General features: G+C 33.4%; 2 protein-coding genes across 4 annotated transcripts in view; one reads left to right on the plus strand and one right to left on the minus strand.

The window, feature by feature from the left end:
- Positions 1 to 10,862, plus strand: part of LOC136825491 (peptidyl-prolyl cis-trans isomerase 1-like) — a 383,360-nt gene extending 372,498 nt beyond the window's left edge. For 2 of the 3 annotated variants that reach the window (XM_067082038.1, XM_067082039.1), the window contains 2 exons: positions 3,116 to 3,237; positions 10,647 to 10,862. In XM_067082038.1, coding sequence (XP_066938139.1) covers positions 3,116 to 3,237; positions 10,647 to 10,758 — 234 coding nt within the window. In that variant the 3' untranslated portion in view covers positions 10,759 to 10,862. The remainder of the gene's footprint in view (positions 1 to 3,115; positions 3,238 to 10,646) is intronic. The other variant, XM_067082040.1, reaches the window with a different exon arrangement.
- Positions 1 to 22,500, minus strand: part of LOC136825488 (solute carrier family 12 member 8) — a 96,208-nt gene that overhangs the window by 29,398 nt on the left and 44,310 nt on the right. Inside the window, exon 4 of the mRNA XM_067082032.1 lies at positions 19,409 to 19,640. Coding sequence (XP_066938133.1) covers positions 19,409 to 19,640 — 232 coding nt within the window. The remainder of the gene's footprint in view (positions 1 to 19,408; positions 19,641 to 22,500) is intronic.

Below are 22,500 nucleotides of genomic sequence, written 5' to 3' on the forward strand. Positions count from 1 at the left end.
AGAATATTAGGATTAAGTTTCTTGACGAAATGAAAGAAATGAAGAATATTGGGATCAAATCGCTATTTGAGATCTCAAACTTGGTGTAAGCGTGTATAAATTAAAGTGTGTAAGTTCGATTGATTTATTTGTTTACGTAATCAGGCGTCACAGAGACTATAATGAGACCCTGTGGGTGTGTGTGTGTGTACGTGTGTATGTGCGTGTGATCAATCACCAGCTTCATCAGTTAAACCAATAATTAAGTGAGAAAACAATTAACGTGGAGGTGGGAAATTAATAAATTGAATTCAATTGTAATCAGCAGCTGCGGAATTTATATAATTGTTCCCCAAAAATGGTAATCAGAGGCATTTCATTACGTCTCACTTTGAAAGGACAGTAAAGTCATACAAGTGTAATTACGCATTAATTGAATTAATTATTCTTGTTAATAATCATTCTTGTGTAATTCTACATATTAGTTTATATTCAATTTTATTTTATATTCAGAGATTAGATCATATACGTCAGTCAGGCAGAGGGGATTGATTACTAGGCAGATGCACTGATGTGCTTTTTTGAAACGAAGTCCGACGGCATTGGCAGCTGCATTTTCTTCTTTAGAATTAGGATTAAAGAAGGGGTAAGGAAAGGGTTGCAACTTGGCTCCACGGGAAGCTATGGCGCGGCTTACGATAGTAGCTTTGTTATAGAAACCAGAGAAAATTATTTCTGCTCAGAGAAAATTCCACAGCTTGGCTGTGAAGGGAAGAGAGCAGCCTCCTCACTAAACTATACTGGGCAGGAATAGTGTGTCTTATGCATGTTTTATGTTAGTTCACATAACTTTTACTCCTCCGCGTATAAGGTTATGCAATCTCCTTGATTTTTTCCTCAGACTGCACATCACTGCTGTTTGTATAAGTGTTCTAAAAGTTTGATTTAGTACAGTATGTGACTTATGCAAATTATTTACTTGCATATATCAAGCTTCTAGAATCCTCAACAGAGGTAACAATGAGTAATCTTTCTCTTTTATATATCTGTCTATTTATTTTTCTTCCTTTCATCTATTTCTTTATTTTCAGCTATCTCGATGGAAAAAAAATTCATCGATTTTTTGGTTTTGCAAAATCTGGTTTTATTCTTAATTTTATTTATGGAATAGCAAATTACAGATCTCTCTCTCTCTCTCTCTCTCTCTCTCTCTATATATATATATATATATATATATATATATATATATATATATATATATATATATATATATATATTTATGTTTATATTTATATTTATGTATGTGTGTATATATATAAATTTATATATATATACAGTATATGTTGATAGATCACATGTTTTTCCTATACTTTCTGATGATTTCACTCACTACGATTGTCAAGTTTTATCCCTTTCTCCTACTCTTTTATCCCCTGCCATCTGCTCCCACCTCATCCTCTCCTGTGGTGATTTACATGCGAGCCTTGGCCTTATTCCGGATGCAAGAGGGAGGCTCACTCTACAGCTTCTCTTTGCTCCACCCAGAAGTATTCGACGATTTTTAGACCTTTCCTACTGTGCGACAGAATGTGGCTGAAGTAAAGAAGTTTTTTGTATGACTTTTTTTTCTAAACTCCTCATTTATGTTTAAAATTATCAGGTGCATGGGATCTGTGGCAATTATACATTCCCCCTTTCCCTCACTCTACTTTGAGCATGTTAAGGAGAAAGGAGACTTTTAAGGATGGCTGACAGGCAACGACAGAAATGTGTAAATTTTATTGACAGAGCTCACGTCATACGCCTTTATGTATACTGTAAAAAAATATATATGTATATATATGTGTGTATGTGTATATGTATATATATATATACAATTCACTACTATCTATACAATTCACTACTAGTTATATATATATATATATATATATATATATATATAGAGAGAGAGAGAGAGAGAGAGAGAGAGAGAGAGAGAGAGAGAGTTAGATACACACACACACACACACACACACATATATATATATATATATATATATATATATATATATATATATATATATATATATATATATATATGCATGCATGAGGAATTGTGAAATAATGGAATTCTAAATGTTTCGGCTTTATTCTAATTCAGATTAAGTATTTTGCTTGAAAATGTCTTAGAGTAAAGTCACTCTGTTTTTTCATCTTTCTCCGGGCCATGTAGTATTTATGTTTATGTGTATATTTGCGTGTATGTATTATATACAAATTTATATACCCATTCATTGTAGATTTACTGCAAGATAGAAAACGTAAGTGTGAAATATAAAATAGATTCAGTCTTAAAGACATCAGAAAAAATAGCCCTTGACTAAGAAAGTTTTATCATAACCCAAAAAGTAGACTAAATGCTACTTAAAATTCAAATTCTTACTTAAAAAGTCTATAATCCTTCAATTCCATTTTTAAAAAACCCGTGACAGGAATGGATTGATTATATCGACTTAATATAAACAATTAATCTATCTACCCACCATGGAAATTCTAGGGTGAAATGAACAGGTAGTCACCACCTCATCAGTATAGCGCTGAATTCATCACATTCATCGCTTGTGATCAGAAATTGAACTTTTGGATTTTGGTTCTGTTCGGAGAGAATTTTTTTTCTTGATATCTGGTCTTTGCGGGGTGAACCCTAGCCAGCGGTTTTCAATTACTTCTGTTTATGTTTGCATTTGATTTAGTTGTACAGAAACTGTGATCAGTATTTAGGTTTTTATTTGGTATAGTGTTTTTAGAGGAAAGAAAAGGCGGTAGTTTTAAATGAAAATGTTGTATTAATTAAAACTTTCGGACTTCATAAATCCTTTTTTTCTATAAAAATATTCATGCCGAAAGTTGCCTCTCTCTCTCTCTCTCTCTCTCTCTCTCTCTCTCTCTCTCTCTCTCTCTCTCTCTCTCTCTCTCTCTCTCTCTCTACGAAACATTTCTTATAATTCGAAATATTTCTTATCCTAATTAGTTCCATAAAACAGTCTCTCTCTCTCTCTCTCTCTCTCTCTCTCTCTCTCTCTCTCTCTCTCTCTCTCTCTCTCTCTCTCTCTCTCTCGTTAACGATATCACTATCTCGACTTCTTTTTCTGAACAGCAGTCTCCTCACCAAGACACAACTGGGTCAGTGGTGCTCGTCGGCACTGACCTGGACCCGAGTTCCAACACCTGGACCCTGGGACCTCAGTTCAAGATCTGTCTCGGCGAATCACTGATCAGGTAAGTTTGTTTGTGTCTTGGTTTGTTTTGATAGAGAGATAGACAAAGTAAGAAATTAATAAATACATGTTATTATATGAAATGAACTTCTTCCATTAGCCACTGATATCGCGTATACTGTAAGTCTCCAATTCAGTTCAGAACCAGTTTACTTAATTTTTCCCCCTCCTGTAAAGTTCTGATATCTCTCTCTCTCTCTCTCTCTCTCTCTCTCTCTCTCTCTCTCTCTCTCTCTCTCTCTCTCTCTCTCATATATATATATATATATATATATATATATATATATATATATATATATATATATATATATATATATATATATATATATATATATATATATTAATATATATATATATGTAATTATATATATTTATATCAAGATAAAGGTTCTGTTCTCTATACTACCATTCATGATCATTATCTTGAGAATAAGTCAATAAATCACTATTAGCATCATAATTCGTGCAATGAGTTCAGAATTAATGTATTAGTTTCCACCATCATCTTTTAAATCATTACCTTCGGTATATATGACTAATTCATATCAGAAAAAATGTTTTAATAATTTTTCATGTCAGAATTAACGTGATTAATATTTTTCACTGCCATTATGCTGCTCATTTGTACGTTAACATTATTTTAACCATCATTCGCTTATTTTGTAGATTATAATTCTTTGTGATTTTAGCACAATTTATCTTTCGGGTCACTTGCGCATACACTAACCTCTGGTGTGTGTGTACATATATATATATATATATATATATATATATATATATATATATATATATATATATATATATATATATATATATATATATATATATATATATATATATATACATACATACATATATATAATGATAATATATATATATATATATACATACATACATACATACATACATACTGATAAAGATGAAGGCATATGTAATTATATATGTACATATATATATATATATATATATATATATATATATATGAATGTATATATATATATATATATATATATATATATATATATATATATATAAATTATACATACATATATGTATAAATATTTATATATGTATATATATATATATATATATATATATATATATATATATATATTATATATATATTTATATATATATATATATATATATATATATATATATATATATAATGTTTGGATAGTAATCTCAATAAAACATTATATTAAAATTCATATCAAAATTAGTTCTGCAGAAAAAGGTTGAAAAGCTTGACTTGTTGCATAAAAAACAGAAAAGACTGTATTCAGTCGCCAGAATAAAAGTTTGTCATTTGCATAATGTAAATCCACGGACGCAGTGGCGGTAATTTACCGGAACTTTTGGATTTTTTTTGTTTTTTACTCGTTTCGGTATATTTTCTCTAAATAATTTACGAAAAAAACTATTGATAAGCGGTCTTTGTTTTTTTCATTGTTGGCCATGATGCGATATATATATATATATATATATATATATATATATATATATATATATATATATATATATATATATATATATATGGAACGTCATGAATGTATAAATAAAGGCAAATATATATGTAGGAAATGTGAAACAACGGAGTGTTAAAGGCAAACATTTCGTAGGAAAAGTGAAACAATTTGCCTTTTTATGTGTGTGTGAGTGCGTAGATTTATATTACATCACCGTGACATTTTTTTATATTCGCAAACATTAACCTACAATTCTCCTATAATATCCACTTCGCTCTACCTCGGAACTATCACCGAAAGGGAATTGTAACTGATAAGTGGTTCGTTCAGTGGTTAGAGAACTAGTCACTGAAGTCGGAAGTCGTTGATGCTGGCTGTTCAAATCCACCTGGTGACGAACCACTTATCCATTATAATTCCCTTTCGGTATTATTTCCCAGGTAGAGCGAACTGGATATTAAACGACATTGGTAAATTAATGTGTGCCTGTGTGTTTGCATGTATTTGTGTATGAATGTATATGTATATATCGTAGCATCCACTGTGAAGTTCCGCTACTCACGTCTTACTGTCTTTTCTCTTCCATAAGTCTCAACTTATTTCTAGCCTCCCATCTCATAGATGTCATCCCGTAGGACTGGGTCTTCCAACTCCTCTGGTGCCCACAAGAGCCCAGTTGACACTGTCACTTACTATTCTCCCAGGGGCTGTGCGAAAGATACGTCCGAGTCATCTCCATCTTTTATTATCTACTCTAAAAATGGACCCTCCATAATATCCGTTCTGGTATCATTTCTCGCTTTATCCTGCCGCTGAACTCCTTATATTCGTCTTTAAGCTTTACTCCGATTCGACGAAATCCTTTAGATGTAGTTTCATTTTCATTCAATGCTTCATGTTAGTATAACAATCTTACGTTCGTGCGCAGTTTGAGTCTATTTGATTCCAAGTCTCATTCAGTTTGCCCAGTGTTTGATTTGCCCTTTTCAGTCTCAATGAACTCCGTTTCCAGAGAAACTTGAATGGATCTCATTGTTCTGGAATATTTGGAAGACTCGACCTGATTAATCCTTTCTCAATTTGCTGTTGTTGCATTCCTTTGTGCAAGCTGTCCTCATTATTTGTTTTTGATAAATGTATCTCAGATCTCATCCCTCCAGATACGAGAATATGATGCATCCTGTTAGGCAAGCTTTTGTAAATCTTAAGGTTATTTGCTGACTGGGGATGTGAAGTTTTTATCGTTATTTCAGTTTAAATCCTCTCTTTCACCATTTTAACATTCTTGAGAAAGGCAGGCATCATAAGTGGCATAACAACACACTCATGCAAATTTTACAGATCATTTTGATACATAGTTATTCAGCTGGAGCAGGTTCGATTCGCAAACGAGTCAGAACGCTAAAGGCATTTACATACCATGCTACTTAGTTGAATTAAGCCGTGAGTTTACTCCTTAGTAGTTAGTTGATTGTGTTTTGGGCACAATTGAAGTAGAGAAGGGTATGGTTCTGACAACCTGATCCAAAAAGGATTAATGAGAACTGTGAGGTTAACGTCACCCGTAGCGAACACCGGCTTCTTTCAAAGGAAAGGAGTATATTAATATATATATATATATATATATATATATATATATATATATATATATATATATATATATATATATATATATATATAGATAGATAGATAGATAGATAGATAGATAGATAGATAGATGTGTGAGTGAGAGGTGTGTGTGAGAGAGAGAGAGAGAGAGAGAGGAGAGAGAAAGAGAGAAAGGGAGAGAGAGATTACATACATACAGACACGAGATTGTGCGTTGTGGAATAATACTACATCAGTCGTATTTTCGCAGTTGTAGCATTCAGCCCTGAAAATCCACCGGCCCTCTTTCCGACAACTTTCGGTACCCGGCGTCTCTTTTTCCGCCCCATCCATTTTACCCGTCTTCTATTTCTCTTCCGATAAACGTTATCTGCGAGAGCTTTTATCTTGTTAGCTTTTGATCCTTATTGGAGGCGGCCTCAATGGGGGCGACTCGTATCCAGAGTCGATATTGGGGTCTGGTCTCAAATATTTACCTTCTGTAAATGTTGTCTGATTATTTTCGGTTATCATCTCGCCTCCTTCACTCTCAAGCTAAATATTTTGGCCTATGATGTTTTCCCTTTTTAAAATATGTGTCATTGTCGTCGGTTTCATGTTTTAGTTTAAAAGACAAACGCTAAATATTTTGCTGAATAATATTTTCCATTTCTATAATGTGCGCAGTTAGCTTCTTTTGGATTAGTTAGTTGTCCTTTTACGTCACCTTTGTTATTGAAAAGTTAAATATATTAATTTTCTTTTTTCTTAATTGATATCATACTTTTTCATTGCATCTGCTGATCTTATTTTAGGTAAAAACTTATTTTGTTTTGACGTTATACCCCTGACAAGAACGAAGTAAGAATATTATAAATGTTTTAGACACAAGGGAAGAAGTTGACACTATGAACGCTTAACTTAATTTGTCCTCCCCCCCCCAGCATCCTGACACTGTAGTTTTCACTGACATTATTGAAGGACTGCCTGCAGCCATTATACCAAGTGCAAATTCTTCTTTGCCTCGGCCTAATCCCTAGTGGGAGTCGCTGTTTAAATGAGCCTCTTCCAGGTATTTCTATTTTGTGTTTTCCTCCTTTTGTCTATTCCTTTCTCTCTCATGTCTTGTCGGATGCAGTCTCTCCATCTCCTCTTCGGCCTTCCTCTCCTTTGTGCCCCTGGCACTCTCATTTCCATCATCTCTTTGCGCCATGTCGCTCATCATCTCCTCTCTTCGTCTGGTGCCTTGACTGTTCTTCATTGGACAGGTGGGTACCGTTCTCAGGTAGCACTCCGCTGGCCCCGCGTTCGAATCTCCGACCGACCAATGAAGAATTAGGGGAATTTATCTCTGGTGATAAAAATTTGGCCCCACGTTCGAATCTCCGACCGACCAATGAAGAATTAGGGGAATTTATTTCTGGTGATAGAAATTCATTTCTCGCTATAATGTGGTTCGGATTCCACAATAAGCTGTAGGTCCCTCTGCTAGGTAACCAGTTGGTTCTTAGCCACGTAAAATAAATCTAATCCTTCGGGCCAGCCCTAGGAGAGCTTTTAATCAGCTCAGTGGTCTGGTTAAACTAAAGTATACTTAACTTTTGGTGTCTTGACTGCATATGTCATGTGCAACTTAAGTAAGAAAATGTCTTTGGTTTATCCTGGTTTAGTGCGTTTTTATACCTACATTGTGATTATGTTAACTAGTCTGAAAATTTTTTTCACTGTGTGGGTCGCAATATCAGAGGCCCACGAAAGTAATATTAATAATATTACTCTCGTGGGCATAGTAGCGTTATTAGAAGAAGTATGTTGCTGATGTATTGTTAGATGGAACAGGGTTCATCACGAAGAATGGAAAGAACTGAAATCGATAATGGAAAAGTTAAAGATATGTGCATAAGAGAATGGCAGTGAGTCCTTCATTCGTTTTTTTTTTTATGATGTTATGATGTATAAAGGAAGACTGTCTTTATGTCTTCTCCTTCCAAGCTTCAAAACTTCTTTCTCTTTTTGTTTTCCTTGAATTTTATCGCGTTTTCTGCTTTCATACAAAAAACATGAAAGTGAAACTCACTCTTTTTCTCCCCTCCTTTTTTTTTTTTTTTTTGCTTCTGTTTTGCACTTAGTGTTGGTAATTGGTTGCTATTACCATTAACTTTAGAAAAAAATTATTATTCTTAGGTGGTGCGTATTACATCCTGTTAACTTTTAACCCAGCTTGGTGACGTGTACGAATCTTAGCATTTATTAATAATAAATCCGTTGCATGACTTTATGACATGTTGTACGTATAAAATGATACTCAAACAGTGCGAAATGGTGAGCATTAAAAACAGAGCGATCGTAAAAAAAATAGTGAACTTAACATTTTCCTAATGTGCAGTAATTAAATTCCTTTTCCCCCAATGGCAGGAGGTAATGTCCCCTTGCACTGGGCCGATGATTGCAAGAGGGTCTTCCAACCATTTTTCCCTGTTTTGTACTAAATTTTCTGCCCTCTCCGTGACTTGCTAATCATTCGGAAGGGTGACTAGCTTGCCTTTGTCCAAGCCAGGCTCTTGCTTGTCGTCTCACACCTTGTCGAAGCTTTGCAAAAATGTTGCCTGTATCTTGCAACAAATTGGCCTATCATGTCTTCCATCTCAGCAGTGCGTTGCTCATTTCTGTGATGTGAATCACCCCAGGTTATCAACATCTTGTCTGCAGCATTTCACGCCTCTCTTCGTCGAGAAACTCGTCTCGGAAGAGCAGAAGCATCCTTTGGGTGTCACACAGGTCACCTCACCGTCACTTGAGCGTCCCAGTTCAACACCTAAATTAGGTTACTTGCTCTACTACTTTCTTGGGGCTCGTTGTGGCCCGCTCACATGAGGGACCATTAGAGTCTGATGTAAGTTTTTTAATGATGCCTTTTTATTGTATGAGGTTGCTAGCCCCATACCCCTTCCCTCAGATGGTCACGGGACCTGTTGCATCAACAACGACTGGCTTTCATTGATGATCACTCGTCTGTTAGCGGCCAGAACCAGTGTTGCTTGGTTTCACAGATCGAGAGATGAGCTGTGTAACTAACATGAGGGTCCGCAAAACTCAGTATTTATCCATATATTTATTTCTGGTGTGTAACACTGATAGTCAATTTTTAATCAACCCCACATTTAAGTCTACCATCGTTCAGCCTTGGGTCAGCCGTTATCCACTGGACCGCGCGTGTGATGAAGGTGCCTTGGTCTGAGCTTCGAGCATTACATAAGGTCTCTGGGGTCGGGAACATCTCGGCCCTCTCCAATATTGGCTTTCTGTTTTATAGCATGGGTAAATAGAGTGGTGTGATCATAATCATAACAGTATCTATCGCTTCCATCAGGGCTGGAGCTCACCCACGGTGTTTCTTACGCCCTTCTTCATTTCTTTTGTATTACGTTGAGTAGGGGTGGAATCCAGTAAGTTTTTGTGGGCCATGGTTTGGGGCACCATTGAGGTTTTGGCTGGAGTCATCATGTGACACATTTGACCACCAGGTCTTTAACAAAGTCATGCTAGATCGGCAGAGCGTTAGGGATTGGCTAAATTTTTATGGATAAAATAATAATAATAATAATAATAATACTGGCGAACGTAGTGAAATAAAACAAAGCCATCAGGAATAAAATAATAATAATAATAATAATAATAATAATAATAATAATAATAATAATAATAATAATAATACTGGCGAACGTAGTAAAATAAAAACAAAGCCATCGGGATAAAGTTGGTTTCTTGTCTAGTTGTTGTGAAATGGAAATAGCTAACTACCATTACTTAAAAGGAAACCAAAAAAAAAAAAAAAAAAAAATCGCAGAATAAATAATGGTAAATCTACCATGTCATATGACACGGGGTCACAGAACTTGGGAGACACGGAAGGCGATCATAAAGACGGGGGACTACAAAAGAATACTCGAAAAAGGCCCAACTTGCCTCTCCCTTCTAACACACATTTGCTTCAGTATTTTTTATCATTTTATTGCTATTTAGTCTTTTATTTTACATTTACGTTTTATTGTATTTTTATTCGTTATTTCATTTTGGTTTTCTCTTAGGCTCTTGTCGTCCTTCCTTTGACCTTCAAGTTTTATATGCCTCTTGTTCTCTTTTTATTTTTCCTTTCATTTTCATATTAAAATTTCGTTAACCTTTATAATTAGTATGTTTATGTTTTGATTAATTTCTTCTTTAATTAATTTCCTTTTCGTTTTTTTGTTTTGTTTTTTGTTTTACTTTCCATTTGACTTTTCTTTCTAATTCAGTTACCATCTTTGATTCTCATATATTTTGCATGATTTTCGTTTCTTTTTATTTTCTTTAGGTCAGGTCGCGTCGTGGGTCAGGTCACCGAAGGCCTAGAGGTCGCCCACGAGGTGTCCCAACAATTCGAAACTTCTCCCAGAATAACCATCAGTTATTGCGGTTCTTGCTGATACCAGAATTCAGATATATAAATAAATAAATTTAAAATCCAGTGAATAAGTAAATAACTAAATAGATAAGTAAATGAATGAATAAATAGATGAATAAATAAAAATTAGATAAATAAATAAGTAGATAAAAAATCAATAGGTAGATAAAAAAAATAGATAAGTAGATAGAAAAATAAATAAGTAGATAAAACATAAGTAAGTATATGAATAAATTAATAAATAAGCAAATAAATAAATAAATAAATACAAATACGCGCAAAAAGTAGCTCAAAAAATCTCTTCTGTGAAATAAACCGACAATGATAACATAGAAAATTTGGCAGAAAACATTCAGTGCCAAAAAAATAAATAAACAAAATGTTGGATCATGTCCATGTCCGGATTTATTTAAAAAGAAAAGCTTTATCAGCTATTCTCAGCCCGGCAACTCCCCCCCCCCCCCCCGTCCCTCACCTCAAGATTTTAGTGAGATCCTCTAGTAAGCTTTTTAAATACTTATGGCTATTCCCACAGAAAAACAAAAAAGAGTTTCCTTGGATCCGAATTCTTACGGATCCATCTCAAATTCTAGTTAACACCTTGTCGCATAACCCATTCCATAAATTTTCAGTGAAATCCATCCGTGGGGTTTTGAAAAATATTGTAGACAGAAAGACTTACAGACATATATGAATGAACTCATTACCACCATCCATTATCGTTAGCGGAGGAAACTAGACAAAGAAATAGAGGAAATATCGTCGTGGTATATTTTCTGTGATAAGTGACACTAACTAAAATAATGTCACTAAAAATATTTTGAAGCAAAAGAGGAAGAAATGTCATTAGGAAATGTTGTCAAAAAATATGAAGAAAAGAAACAAATAGAAATAAGGTTTCAAATACAGTGTGAAGAAAGAGAAGATGAATCGTCGTCTGGAACGGCCTCTAAAATATTAAGAAAAAACAAAACAAGCAAACATGAAGTGGATCTCTCCAAAAAAAAAAATTTAGGAAAGAAAATTACAAGTGAGTGTGTGAGTGTTGTCACCCGAGAACGCCGTCCTGAATTATGACTTAGGAATTCTGACAGCGAGAGAGAGAGAGAGAGAGAGAGACTCATGTGAATTATTTTCGTGACCTGGAAATGCCTTCTCATGTGGTTTAGTGACCAAATCTCTTGGCTGATTTTGATGAGAGTTACAGTGGTTCTGATTTCAAGACTAGGGCTTATAATTACAAGTGAATTATTATTATTATTATTATTATTATTATTATTATTATTATTATTATTATTATTATTATTATTATGGTGGGTATCCATGGCCTAGTGATCACCTCACTATATAGAATCCCGCGTTTGATTTCCAATAAAAATAAATTATTATTATTATTATTATTATTATTATTATTATTATTATTATTATTATTATTATTATTATTATTATTATTATTATTATTATTATTATTATTATTATTATTATTTACCCAAGAATCAAATTATGAATCAAAAACTCAGCGTTTTGATTTAGAATTATGTATGTTATTGACGATACTTTCTCACCTCCTTCGATTCGATCAGCGAAACAAGAGCTGAGAGACTTAATAAATAATGACTAATGAATTACAAATTGTAAGAAAAAGGCTGACAGACTTGAGTATTATTTAAAATGACCAGTAAATGACTCCTGGCAAGGAGAACAAACATGCCCAGACTTAAACATGAAGCAGAAATAATTAAGTTGCGGATACGGCCGATGAATATTTTACAAGTTATTGCAAGAGTGACCTTGAATTCATGGTGACATTTTACAATTTTCGAAGGAAATATTTCGTAAATACTCTTGCGAATATTATGCGAGGAACTGAATTGATTTTTGCCTGGCCTTGAGGATTGACAAAATATATTTTAATATTTTTTATCAATTCTGATTGTGTGTGTATATATATATATTATATACATATATTTATAGATATACACACACACACACACACACACACACATATATATATATATATATATATATATATTATATACATATATTTATATATATACACATATATATATATGTGTGTGTGTGTGTGTGTGTTTGTGTGTATAGATATGTAAATGCATATGTATATAATGTTTTCACATCTAACCCAGATATGTGCTTGGGTGTATGTAAGAACGCTTAAATCATACATTCATAAATATATGATTTTGTGAACTCTTCTCTTATTTCATTATTTGTTCGTAGGTAAATATATGATAGATGGGTGAATGAGTAATGCATATCAATAAATATTTTATATTGTACTTTTACATTTTTATTATTTATTATCTCTAGTAAAAATTTACTTGTAAGATACCTTAGCAAGACTATTACTTATGCGAAATAAAGAAATACATAACTACCTAAAGAAAAAAAGTGAAACTGTAATGTAAAACTTATTCATTGTATATGTTATGAAAAGCATGAAGAAATATAACAGAAAGGACCTACATAATCTAGGTTCTCCGGGAATTCAGTCCCATGACCTGCTGGTGATGCACTGGACCACAAGAACCCATAATGTATATGTGTGTGTGTATATATATGTATATACGAGTATATATATATATATATATATATATATATATATATATATATATATATATATATATATATATATATGGCAACCATAAATCTTTTGTGGTGTCTTTGTTCAGTGAACTTAAAAAGATAAAAATATACAAAACAGACAAATCATGTGCTCTTGTAATTTTAAACAAAAGTGAATATATAGAATATATATATATATATATATATATATATATATATATATATATATATATATATATATATATATATATATATATATATATATATATATATTCTAGCTGACGACCCGGTGCTGCCCGGAAAAACTCTGAAGGGCTGAGATCATCAATAACTTTCCTTTTCATTGACTACCATCGTTAGTTCTACAGTTCTTCACTTTATGACTTACTGGAAAAACAAATGTATCACTATTATTAAATTATTATTATTATTATTATTATTATTATTATTATTATTATTATTATTATTATTATTATTATTATTATTATTAGTCATGGCATGCAAATAACTGATCAGTTTTCTTATAGCTGTATTGAGTTGAAATTACTGATGATATTATTATTATTATTATTATTATTATTATTATTATTATTATTATTATTATTATTATTATGTAAATCCATTGTAAGGAAATCAATGTGACACAGGGCTCCCCTACCCTCCCGATCCCCTACCAACCCTGTCCACACCAAAGGTGATCGTGAACACCAAGCATGCAGTGAAGTGCTGTTGCCAAACTGACTAATAATTAATTCCAAACTTCATTTAAACCATCTTTATAAAGAAATACGTCACATTACGAAGCAGTCGTTATAACGAATTCAGAAGGTAAAAATGAAGAAGGAACAAACGGATTCATGTGGAAAATCGCATTTCAACGAATAAAAACAAAAGGAAAAACCGTAAACCTTGCACGTTGGGCTTAGTCAGTAGATACATGTGGGTTGGTGAAGTCTTCACTTCCGTCTCGGTTCTACTTATAGAAATTATCGAAATTGCATCTCTACTTATAGAAATTATCGATATAGGTTTTCAGTGTTGATGTTAATAATTATCATAATTACGATTAAATTACACGTAAATTCTGATCAAAAAGTGATGTTATAGGGGATTTATTGTTGCAGGTTAGTCATGTCTGACAGCGCCTGGAAGAAAACTTGGAGCGATCAGGCAAAAAATAACAATTAACCCATAAAGCACTTGAAGGAAAACCTGACAGAATTGGTAAAAACGAAAAATTTCAGTTAATTTGCGTTTGATGTCTGTCACGGGAGTAGGGGTTTGATTTTGAGTTACAACCTTCCTGGGGTCACATAGGGGCCCCGTGCCAAATTTTGTCTGTCTGTCAAGCGGTTCGGATTTCTATAGCAGACAAATATACGAGTATTCACTTATATATATATATATATATATATATATATATATATATATATATATATATATATATATATATATATATATATATATATAAGTGATATAAACTGAAGATATGTACTGTCTCATGCTACCTGTAAATGCAAAAAAAAAAGTTCCACTAAAATTTGAAAAATGTACACACATTTTTAATTTCAGACTATTTTAATATCTCTGTGGGACATTTTTTGTTTATATATATATATATATATATATATATATATATATATATATATATATATATATATATATATATATACATACAGTATATATAATATATTGTTTGAATTATACAAAAATTCACTGGTATGACTAAATCATTTAATTTACAGCAGAATAAACCTATCAATGTATAATGTGCAAGCATTGTCTGTGAACCCCTATTAACAAACATCCAGCAGTTTTTCTCAGGTGAAAATTCACGCCCCAATTAACCTGTGAAAACGAACTTCGAATAATTTCCAGTTGCCAAATGAAAGTGAAAACAATGCTCAACCACCCCTCGCTTCCCAACCCCTCTACCCTCCCTCCCCTCTCCCCCTCGGCGGCTAAACAATTACGATAGTATTTGTCCGTTTCACGGATAAATAATTCTTGTAGTCGCCAGCTGGACCAGGAGGAAATATTTGGAACTGATTAGGGAACCCGATTCCAATACTTCGGGTAAATGCCTCTTCATCGTCATGTGGAGATTTGATTCTCTCTCTCTCTCTCTCTCTCTCTCTCTCTCTCTCTCTCTCTCTCTCTCTCGTCTTCTTATTCTTCTTTTGCTCCTGTACACAGATTATATCTGAGGGGAAGTGTTAGTAATAGGGAGAAAAATGAGGCAAAGACAGAATAACGAGTAGCGGAGTCGATAAAAATAAAAAAAAAATAATGTCGAAATAAGAAGCAAGGAAAAGGAAAAAAGAAGCCGAGTGAACAGGAAGGGAGGGTAAAGAGAGCATTGTTAAGAAGACTAAGGAAGGAGTAAGTGGGAGAAAACAGAAATGAACCACCAAATAGAAGGAAGAGGAACTGGATAAGGAAGAGAAGTTTAAGAGATCAGGTGCAGAAGAAAGCTAACAGAAAGAAACAGTGCTGGAGAATGAAAAGGAAAGCTGATAGACACAAGAGGGAAAAGTAAACAGAAGAAATAAGAAGAGACGGAGGTGAAGGTGAAGTTCAAAGAATAGTGCAGTAGATGAGAGAACTAAAAGACAAAGCGAAAAAGAAAAGCTAAGTAAGTAAGGCAAAACATGAAGAATGAAAGGATGAGAGAGAAAAAAGAACAAGCGTTAAAATGTCTTATATAAAAAGAGCCACCGATGACGTAAGGCTGTTGAGCAAAGTGACAGCTCTTTTATGTTGACTCGATTTGGGCATCAGAGTGATGGATGGATGAGAGGGGCTTAGAAAACGCCTCCGCGCATCGCTCCAGAAACCAATTTCTGAAACCAGTAACTATTTTCTTTTATAAAACAGCATGGTTTTGTCACCGTTTATTGAAAACGTTTATAAAACTTGTGTGATTATTTAACATTTTTTTCATCATTTTTAAACTGGCTTGGAAGTAGCATATTTTTTTATCTACATCCATTAGAAACAACCTAGTTTTTTAAATCCGTATAATTTTTAATATTTAAACTAGAAAAATTTTGTTGTTGTTTTAACTGCTTTGAAATTCAGTATCATTCTTTTTGGATTATTTAACTTTTACCTGCTGTGAAGTGTCTCCTTAGTCTTATATATAGCAATAAAATTCTTGTTTTAAGGGATTGCAAGACGAAAATATTAAAGGTAAAGTTCAAAATTATATTTTCGGTGGACATTGTATCAAAGTAAGTAAAAAACAGATTTTGTTTATCTATCATGTCATGAATTCATTTGATTATAGGCAATATTTGTCAAAGAACTTTATCATTGTATTTGTTGTAATACAAAGCATGTAAATATTCTTGTTTATCAAGCCCAGAATAAATAGAGTTAAATCATAGGCGTTAATGAACTAATGGTGATGCTGTCACTGATGTTGATTACTGGCGAGTAACAAATGTAATTACCTGTTCAATTACTTATTTTTTATTACGCAGTCAACCTTTAATTTAAAGGTCATATTCATAGTAAAGCCTGTATTTTCAATTATCATTTTTTAGAGATATTCTTACAAAATTTTATGAACAGACTTGGAAACAAATCTAAGGTTATTCAGTGCTAGATGCTGTACCAGGACTGATAATAAAAAAATTGTTAATATTAATACAAGTGGCTAAATTTCTTTGCTAACAGAACCTTCTGCAACAAAGAAATCACGACAGACTCTTCACTGGCAGGAGACCCATATCCTTTGGGCTATTGTTGCACAGAGTAGTGAATTAGGTGCCTGTTATTTAGACGATTTTGGTGATTGGCATAGGGTAGCAACCTCATCCCTTAGATATGTGCTCAGAACAGGTAGATTACCGCTATCTGGATCTACTTCTTCATAGTAGAAAATGGTAACAACTGAATATGTAATACTGTAGAGTATATATTACATACATACACACATATAAATACATACATATATGTATATGTATATATGTATCAATACATGTATGTATGTATATGTATTGTCTTGGAGGAAAGTGAAACATATATATACATATAATATATATACAGTATATATATATATATATATATATAATTATATATATATATATATATGTGGGTGTATGTATGTATTTATTTATGTATTATGTATGAATGTATGTATGTATTGTCTTAAAGGAAAGTGAAACAACAGAGGGCGAGGCCCCGCCCCCGTACTCTAAGTTTGTCTGAGATTACTTTAAAGTACAAGCGCAAGACATCGCCCTCCTTTTCTCTACTTTCCTGGTGGGCGTAAAATGTTTATTTTTGTATCATGCTTTAATTCCCTTATCAATAATGTTATGTACAATTAACCTTTTGAATTAACGGTACCTATTGTAGGTGCTATAAACTAACAAATTTATCTCTCGTGACATTAGTAAACTAACATAGGATAATCGGAAGATCAGTGGTAAAGCACTGAAGTCCTATTCGAGGTTCGATCCCGTTTGGCACCCACCAGTCTGCCGAGAATTCAAGAGTACCATCGTCATGTGGGCTCAAGAATAGTGCGTGGGTATACCAACATCGCCTTTAGAGGCTGACTTAGAACCTGAAGGTTCTATTTCTCTAGCGCCACACCTTGTAATGGAAAAAGTCGTATGGGGAAAAATGTAAGGAGGTAAATTTGCTATTTTTATAGCACCCGTTGTAGTAAAACAAAGATATTTACGGAACTAGAGAGACCCAAAAATAAAACTGTCCGCTCAACGCATAACAGCGGGGAAAAAGAAGTCAAGCGTGCTCAGTAACCATTACGCTCTGAACAAGAGCCGTTTTCTTGACAACCACACTATTTCTGGCCGGAATTGGTACAGAAACTGCTAAGATATCCTACACGGGGGAAAATAGTCTCTCTCTCTCTCTCTCTCTCTCTCTCTCTCTCTCTCTCTCTCTCTCTCTCTCTCTCTCTCTCTCTCTCCTTTGGTCTCTCTGGTGCTAGCGATAGTCGTTATTTCTCTTTCCTTCTTCTTCTTCTTTATTAAAAGTCGTAATCGTTACCTCCCTCTCTCTCTCTCATACTGAGAAGAGTTAATGGGAAAGGAAAGGAATTTTTTTTTCTAACGATAATCAACTATGATGGTTTCTCCCAGCTGGTGCTTGTCACGACATTTATTAAGAAAACATCAGGACAAAATTGGCTTTGCTTTTTCAGACATGTATATATATATATATATATATATATATATATATATATATATATATATATATATATATATATATATATATATATATATATATATATATATATATATATATATATTATATATATATGTATACTGTATATATATAATAAATATATGTATTCCATGTGTATGTATATATATATACATCTGCTATATATATATATATATATATATATATATATATATATATATATATATATATATATATATATATATATATATATATATATATATATATATATATATATAATATATATATAGATATATATAACTAGCAGATTTTCGTCATCATATGCACTCTCTTTAAATAACTTCATTTCAGTGAACTGGTAATAAAGTTATTTTAATTAATCGAATGACGTTTGTTGATTCGTAAATTCTAATCTACATTTTGAAATGCGTTGTTGCATGGGTCATGTAATCGGCTAAAGTACTGATCATCGATCTCTGTAAATTATTCTCCCTATTTGAAGGACATTGCGTTCTCCAGGTACATAATTTATGTGTGCGTGCATGTATGTGAATAACACTCATGCAAATGTAGTGTTGCTAGGTTTTAGGAATGGAAACAGTAAATAAAAAGCCTGAATGGGATCTACCACGTACTATGACGTGATATGCAAGCGGATTTGGGATCAATGATGTTAAGGAAAACGGCTTTAAGAAAAAGAAATGTCCTTAAAACCTGAAAATAAAAATAGACTTATTAGCAAACTAAGGGTAAAAAAATCATTAATCGATAATATTAACCGATGTATTACAAAAACTGTCTCGAATAACAAAATAACGGGAGAAGAAGAAAACACAAAACGCAAAAAATAAGAACGTGGAAATAAAAACAAAAGCCTAACGACATAGGCCTAAGGCCCAACTCACTTTCGGTATGGTCGAAAGCGCTGCCGATGATGAAGTCGAGGGCGGCGAGCATGACCAGCAGAAGCAGCAGAAACTGGACCTTGATCACCCACTTGACGCCCGCGACGTTGATGAGGGCGAGGAGGAGGAGGGCGCCGGCCCCTATGGCCTTCTCAGACCACACCCACGACAGCTTCAGGAGCTCGGCCATGGACTCGCCGAAGCCGGTGACGCAGAGCGAGATGCCCACTGCCTGCAGGAGACAAGAAAGAAGAAGAGTGAGTTGAGTTTTGGTTGCGAAGACATTGAGATTTTACGAGTTGAATTTCTTCGAGCTGCGGATTAATTAACCTAAAACACGCCTGTTTACACGCACATCATCCACACGTACACACGTTATATATATATATATATATATATATATATATATATATATATATATATATATATATATATATATATATATATATATGTGTGTGTGTGTGTGTATGTATGTATGTATACGTATATATACATATGTATATATATATATATATATATATATATATATATATATATATATATATATATATATATATATATATATATATATATATTATGTATGTATCTGTGCATATGTATGTATATACTGTATGTGCGTACACACGCTTAGACACACAAATTATATATTTATATAATGTCTGTGTATATATATACTTTCAAATGTTAAGCCCCAAATAACCCATTAATATCGAATTTACTGTCTCATGAATTACTTACGCCCTGATGGAATAATAATAACTGCACCTTGCTGGACTGTGTTCCGAACCCCTGCCTTTTAGGACTGATACATGAGAGGCCATGACTTATTTCACTGAACTATTTTAGGGATTATTGTGCTCAGCCATCAAGAATACTTTCATTCACTGTCACTCAAGTACAAACCCCAAAATGCATGGGTTCGAGTCCCGGTAAGGGTAAGTGCACTATATTTACATATATAATTATATATATGTGTGTGTGTATACACACACACACACACACACACACACACACACACACACACACACACACATATATATATATATATATATATATATATATATATATATATACATATACACATATATTATATAGGAGAATTCTTGAAATCTTGAAATCTGGCCTGCCAACTGTTAAGCCTTCCATAAAGGTGTGTGTGTATATATATATATATATATATATATATATATATATATATATATATATATATATATACCTTTATAGAAGGTTTAACAGTAACAGGCAGGCTAGATTTCAAGATTCCTCCTTTACACGCCTTCTATCCAGTTCTTTACATGTCTGTTTACCTTTTCTCTTCCATCTTACATTTCCGAAGATGCACTTTTTTCACTAACCTGTCGCTCTCCATTCTTCCACATGACCAGACCATCTCAAAACACCCTCATTAATCCTTTCAGGTGTTCTAACCATTTAACTACTGTCTCCCCATTTTTTTTTCCTTTTAATTCCCCTTACACTACAAAATCTATTCAATTAACTTATCTCTGTCGCATCAAATTTTCTCATTTGCTTTCAACAGCCACACTTTTCATCCATAAAGGAAAGTTGGCTCGACAGTTCCTCCATGCTTGACCAATCCTTTGCACAAACTCTTCTGTAATCTTGCCATCATTCTTTATATTTACTCTTAAATACCTATATGAAGCAACTACCTCCATTGTTCCACCACCCGTGTTAACATTCACTGCGCCTAACATCCGTTTAGTCTCAACGTTCTCTTTTAGTAAACATTTTTAAATTCCTTCACCAGATTCTGCAGTTCTCTTCACTATTTCAAATAAGCCCGTTTCATCATTCCGCTCTCCAGCCATAACTTATTTTCTTAACCTTACAGTTGTGCACTTATGTCTGACTACCTTTCTCTTATTTCTTGCAATAATTCATCAGTCACTCTCCCAGGCACATATTTTAACACAGGCTGAGCTGCCATCATACCAACTTTTAATTCCGCTCTACATCTTAGCTTAAGTGCCTTGCGTCATCATGTCTGTCGATTCCATTCATAAAAATCGTCTAGGTCCATGAATATCGCATATAACTTTTCTCTTTACTTTCAAGCGTCAAAGATATTTGTTTCGTAACCAACACATGATCAACACACCCTTAGCTTTGTCGGAACCTACAGTATTCTTCTCCTGTCAATCCTAAAAGTCGTCTCTATCAACTTTACCTTCAACTTGACATCTATGCAGTGGAACTATATATAAATGTGTGTGTATGTGTAAATATACATATGTGTGCATATATATATATATATATATATATATATATATATATATATATGTGTGTGTATATATATATATATATATATATATATATATATATATATATATATATATGGAGTGACAAAGTGCAAAAACAATACCGATCTCTAGCCCACGCCCAAAGGGACAGAGAAAAAGGAGAGATAGAATATCTCTCTCTCTCTCTCTCTCTCTCTCTCTCTCTCTCTCTCTCTCTGTGTGTGTGTGTGTGTGTGTGTGTGTGTGTAACAACTGCAGCGGAATTACAAGAGATAACTCTCCACCAATGAAAACTTTGAGAGACAATTGACGTCTCCCACCAGATCATTACGACCGGCCCTCGCCATTGGTTTATTACTGCGGTGAGATAATAATAATGAATTATGATTGATACGTGGAGGAAGGCTTCTTCAACTTTGGTAATGAAACAACGCATCATTGGAGTAATCTGCTGATTGCTAGAGTGAGTAACAGGTACAAGTATTTGTTACCTATAAGCTTGGGTTTGAAGAAATGTCGATAAGATACTCGATAATAAGAGGAAGAAATCAAATAGGTTTATAGGTGTTGCACTAGAATTAGATGATTAATAGAAGATTGTTGAAATGCACTCACACAAGGACCAGAAAGGGAATAAAAGAATAAATGATAGATAGAGAGTATGAGATCTTTTGGGTAATATTTTTTCCCAGGCTCACTCCAAATGGGATCCCAGGTCTGTCGACCAAAAGGATAAAGAAGGCTGTGTAAAAGTGCATTGGCAAGGAAACAGAAAACGGGAGAAGAATAATGGAGAGAGAGAGAGAGAGAGAGAAGAATGGAGAGAGA

The sequence above is a fragment of the Macrobrachium rosenbergii genome, chromosome 37, assembly GCF_040412425.1.
Source record: "Macrobrachium rosenbergii isolate ZJJX-2024 chromosome 37, ASM4041242v1, whole genome shotgun sequence".
NCBI classification, from domain to species: Eukaryota; Metazoa; Arthropoda; class Malacostraca; order Decapoda; family Palaemonidae; genus Macrobrachium; species Macrobrachium rosenbergii.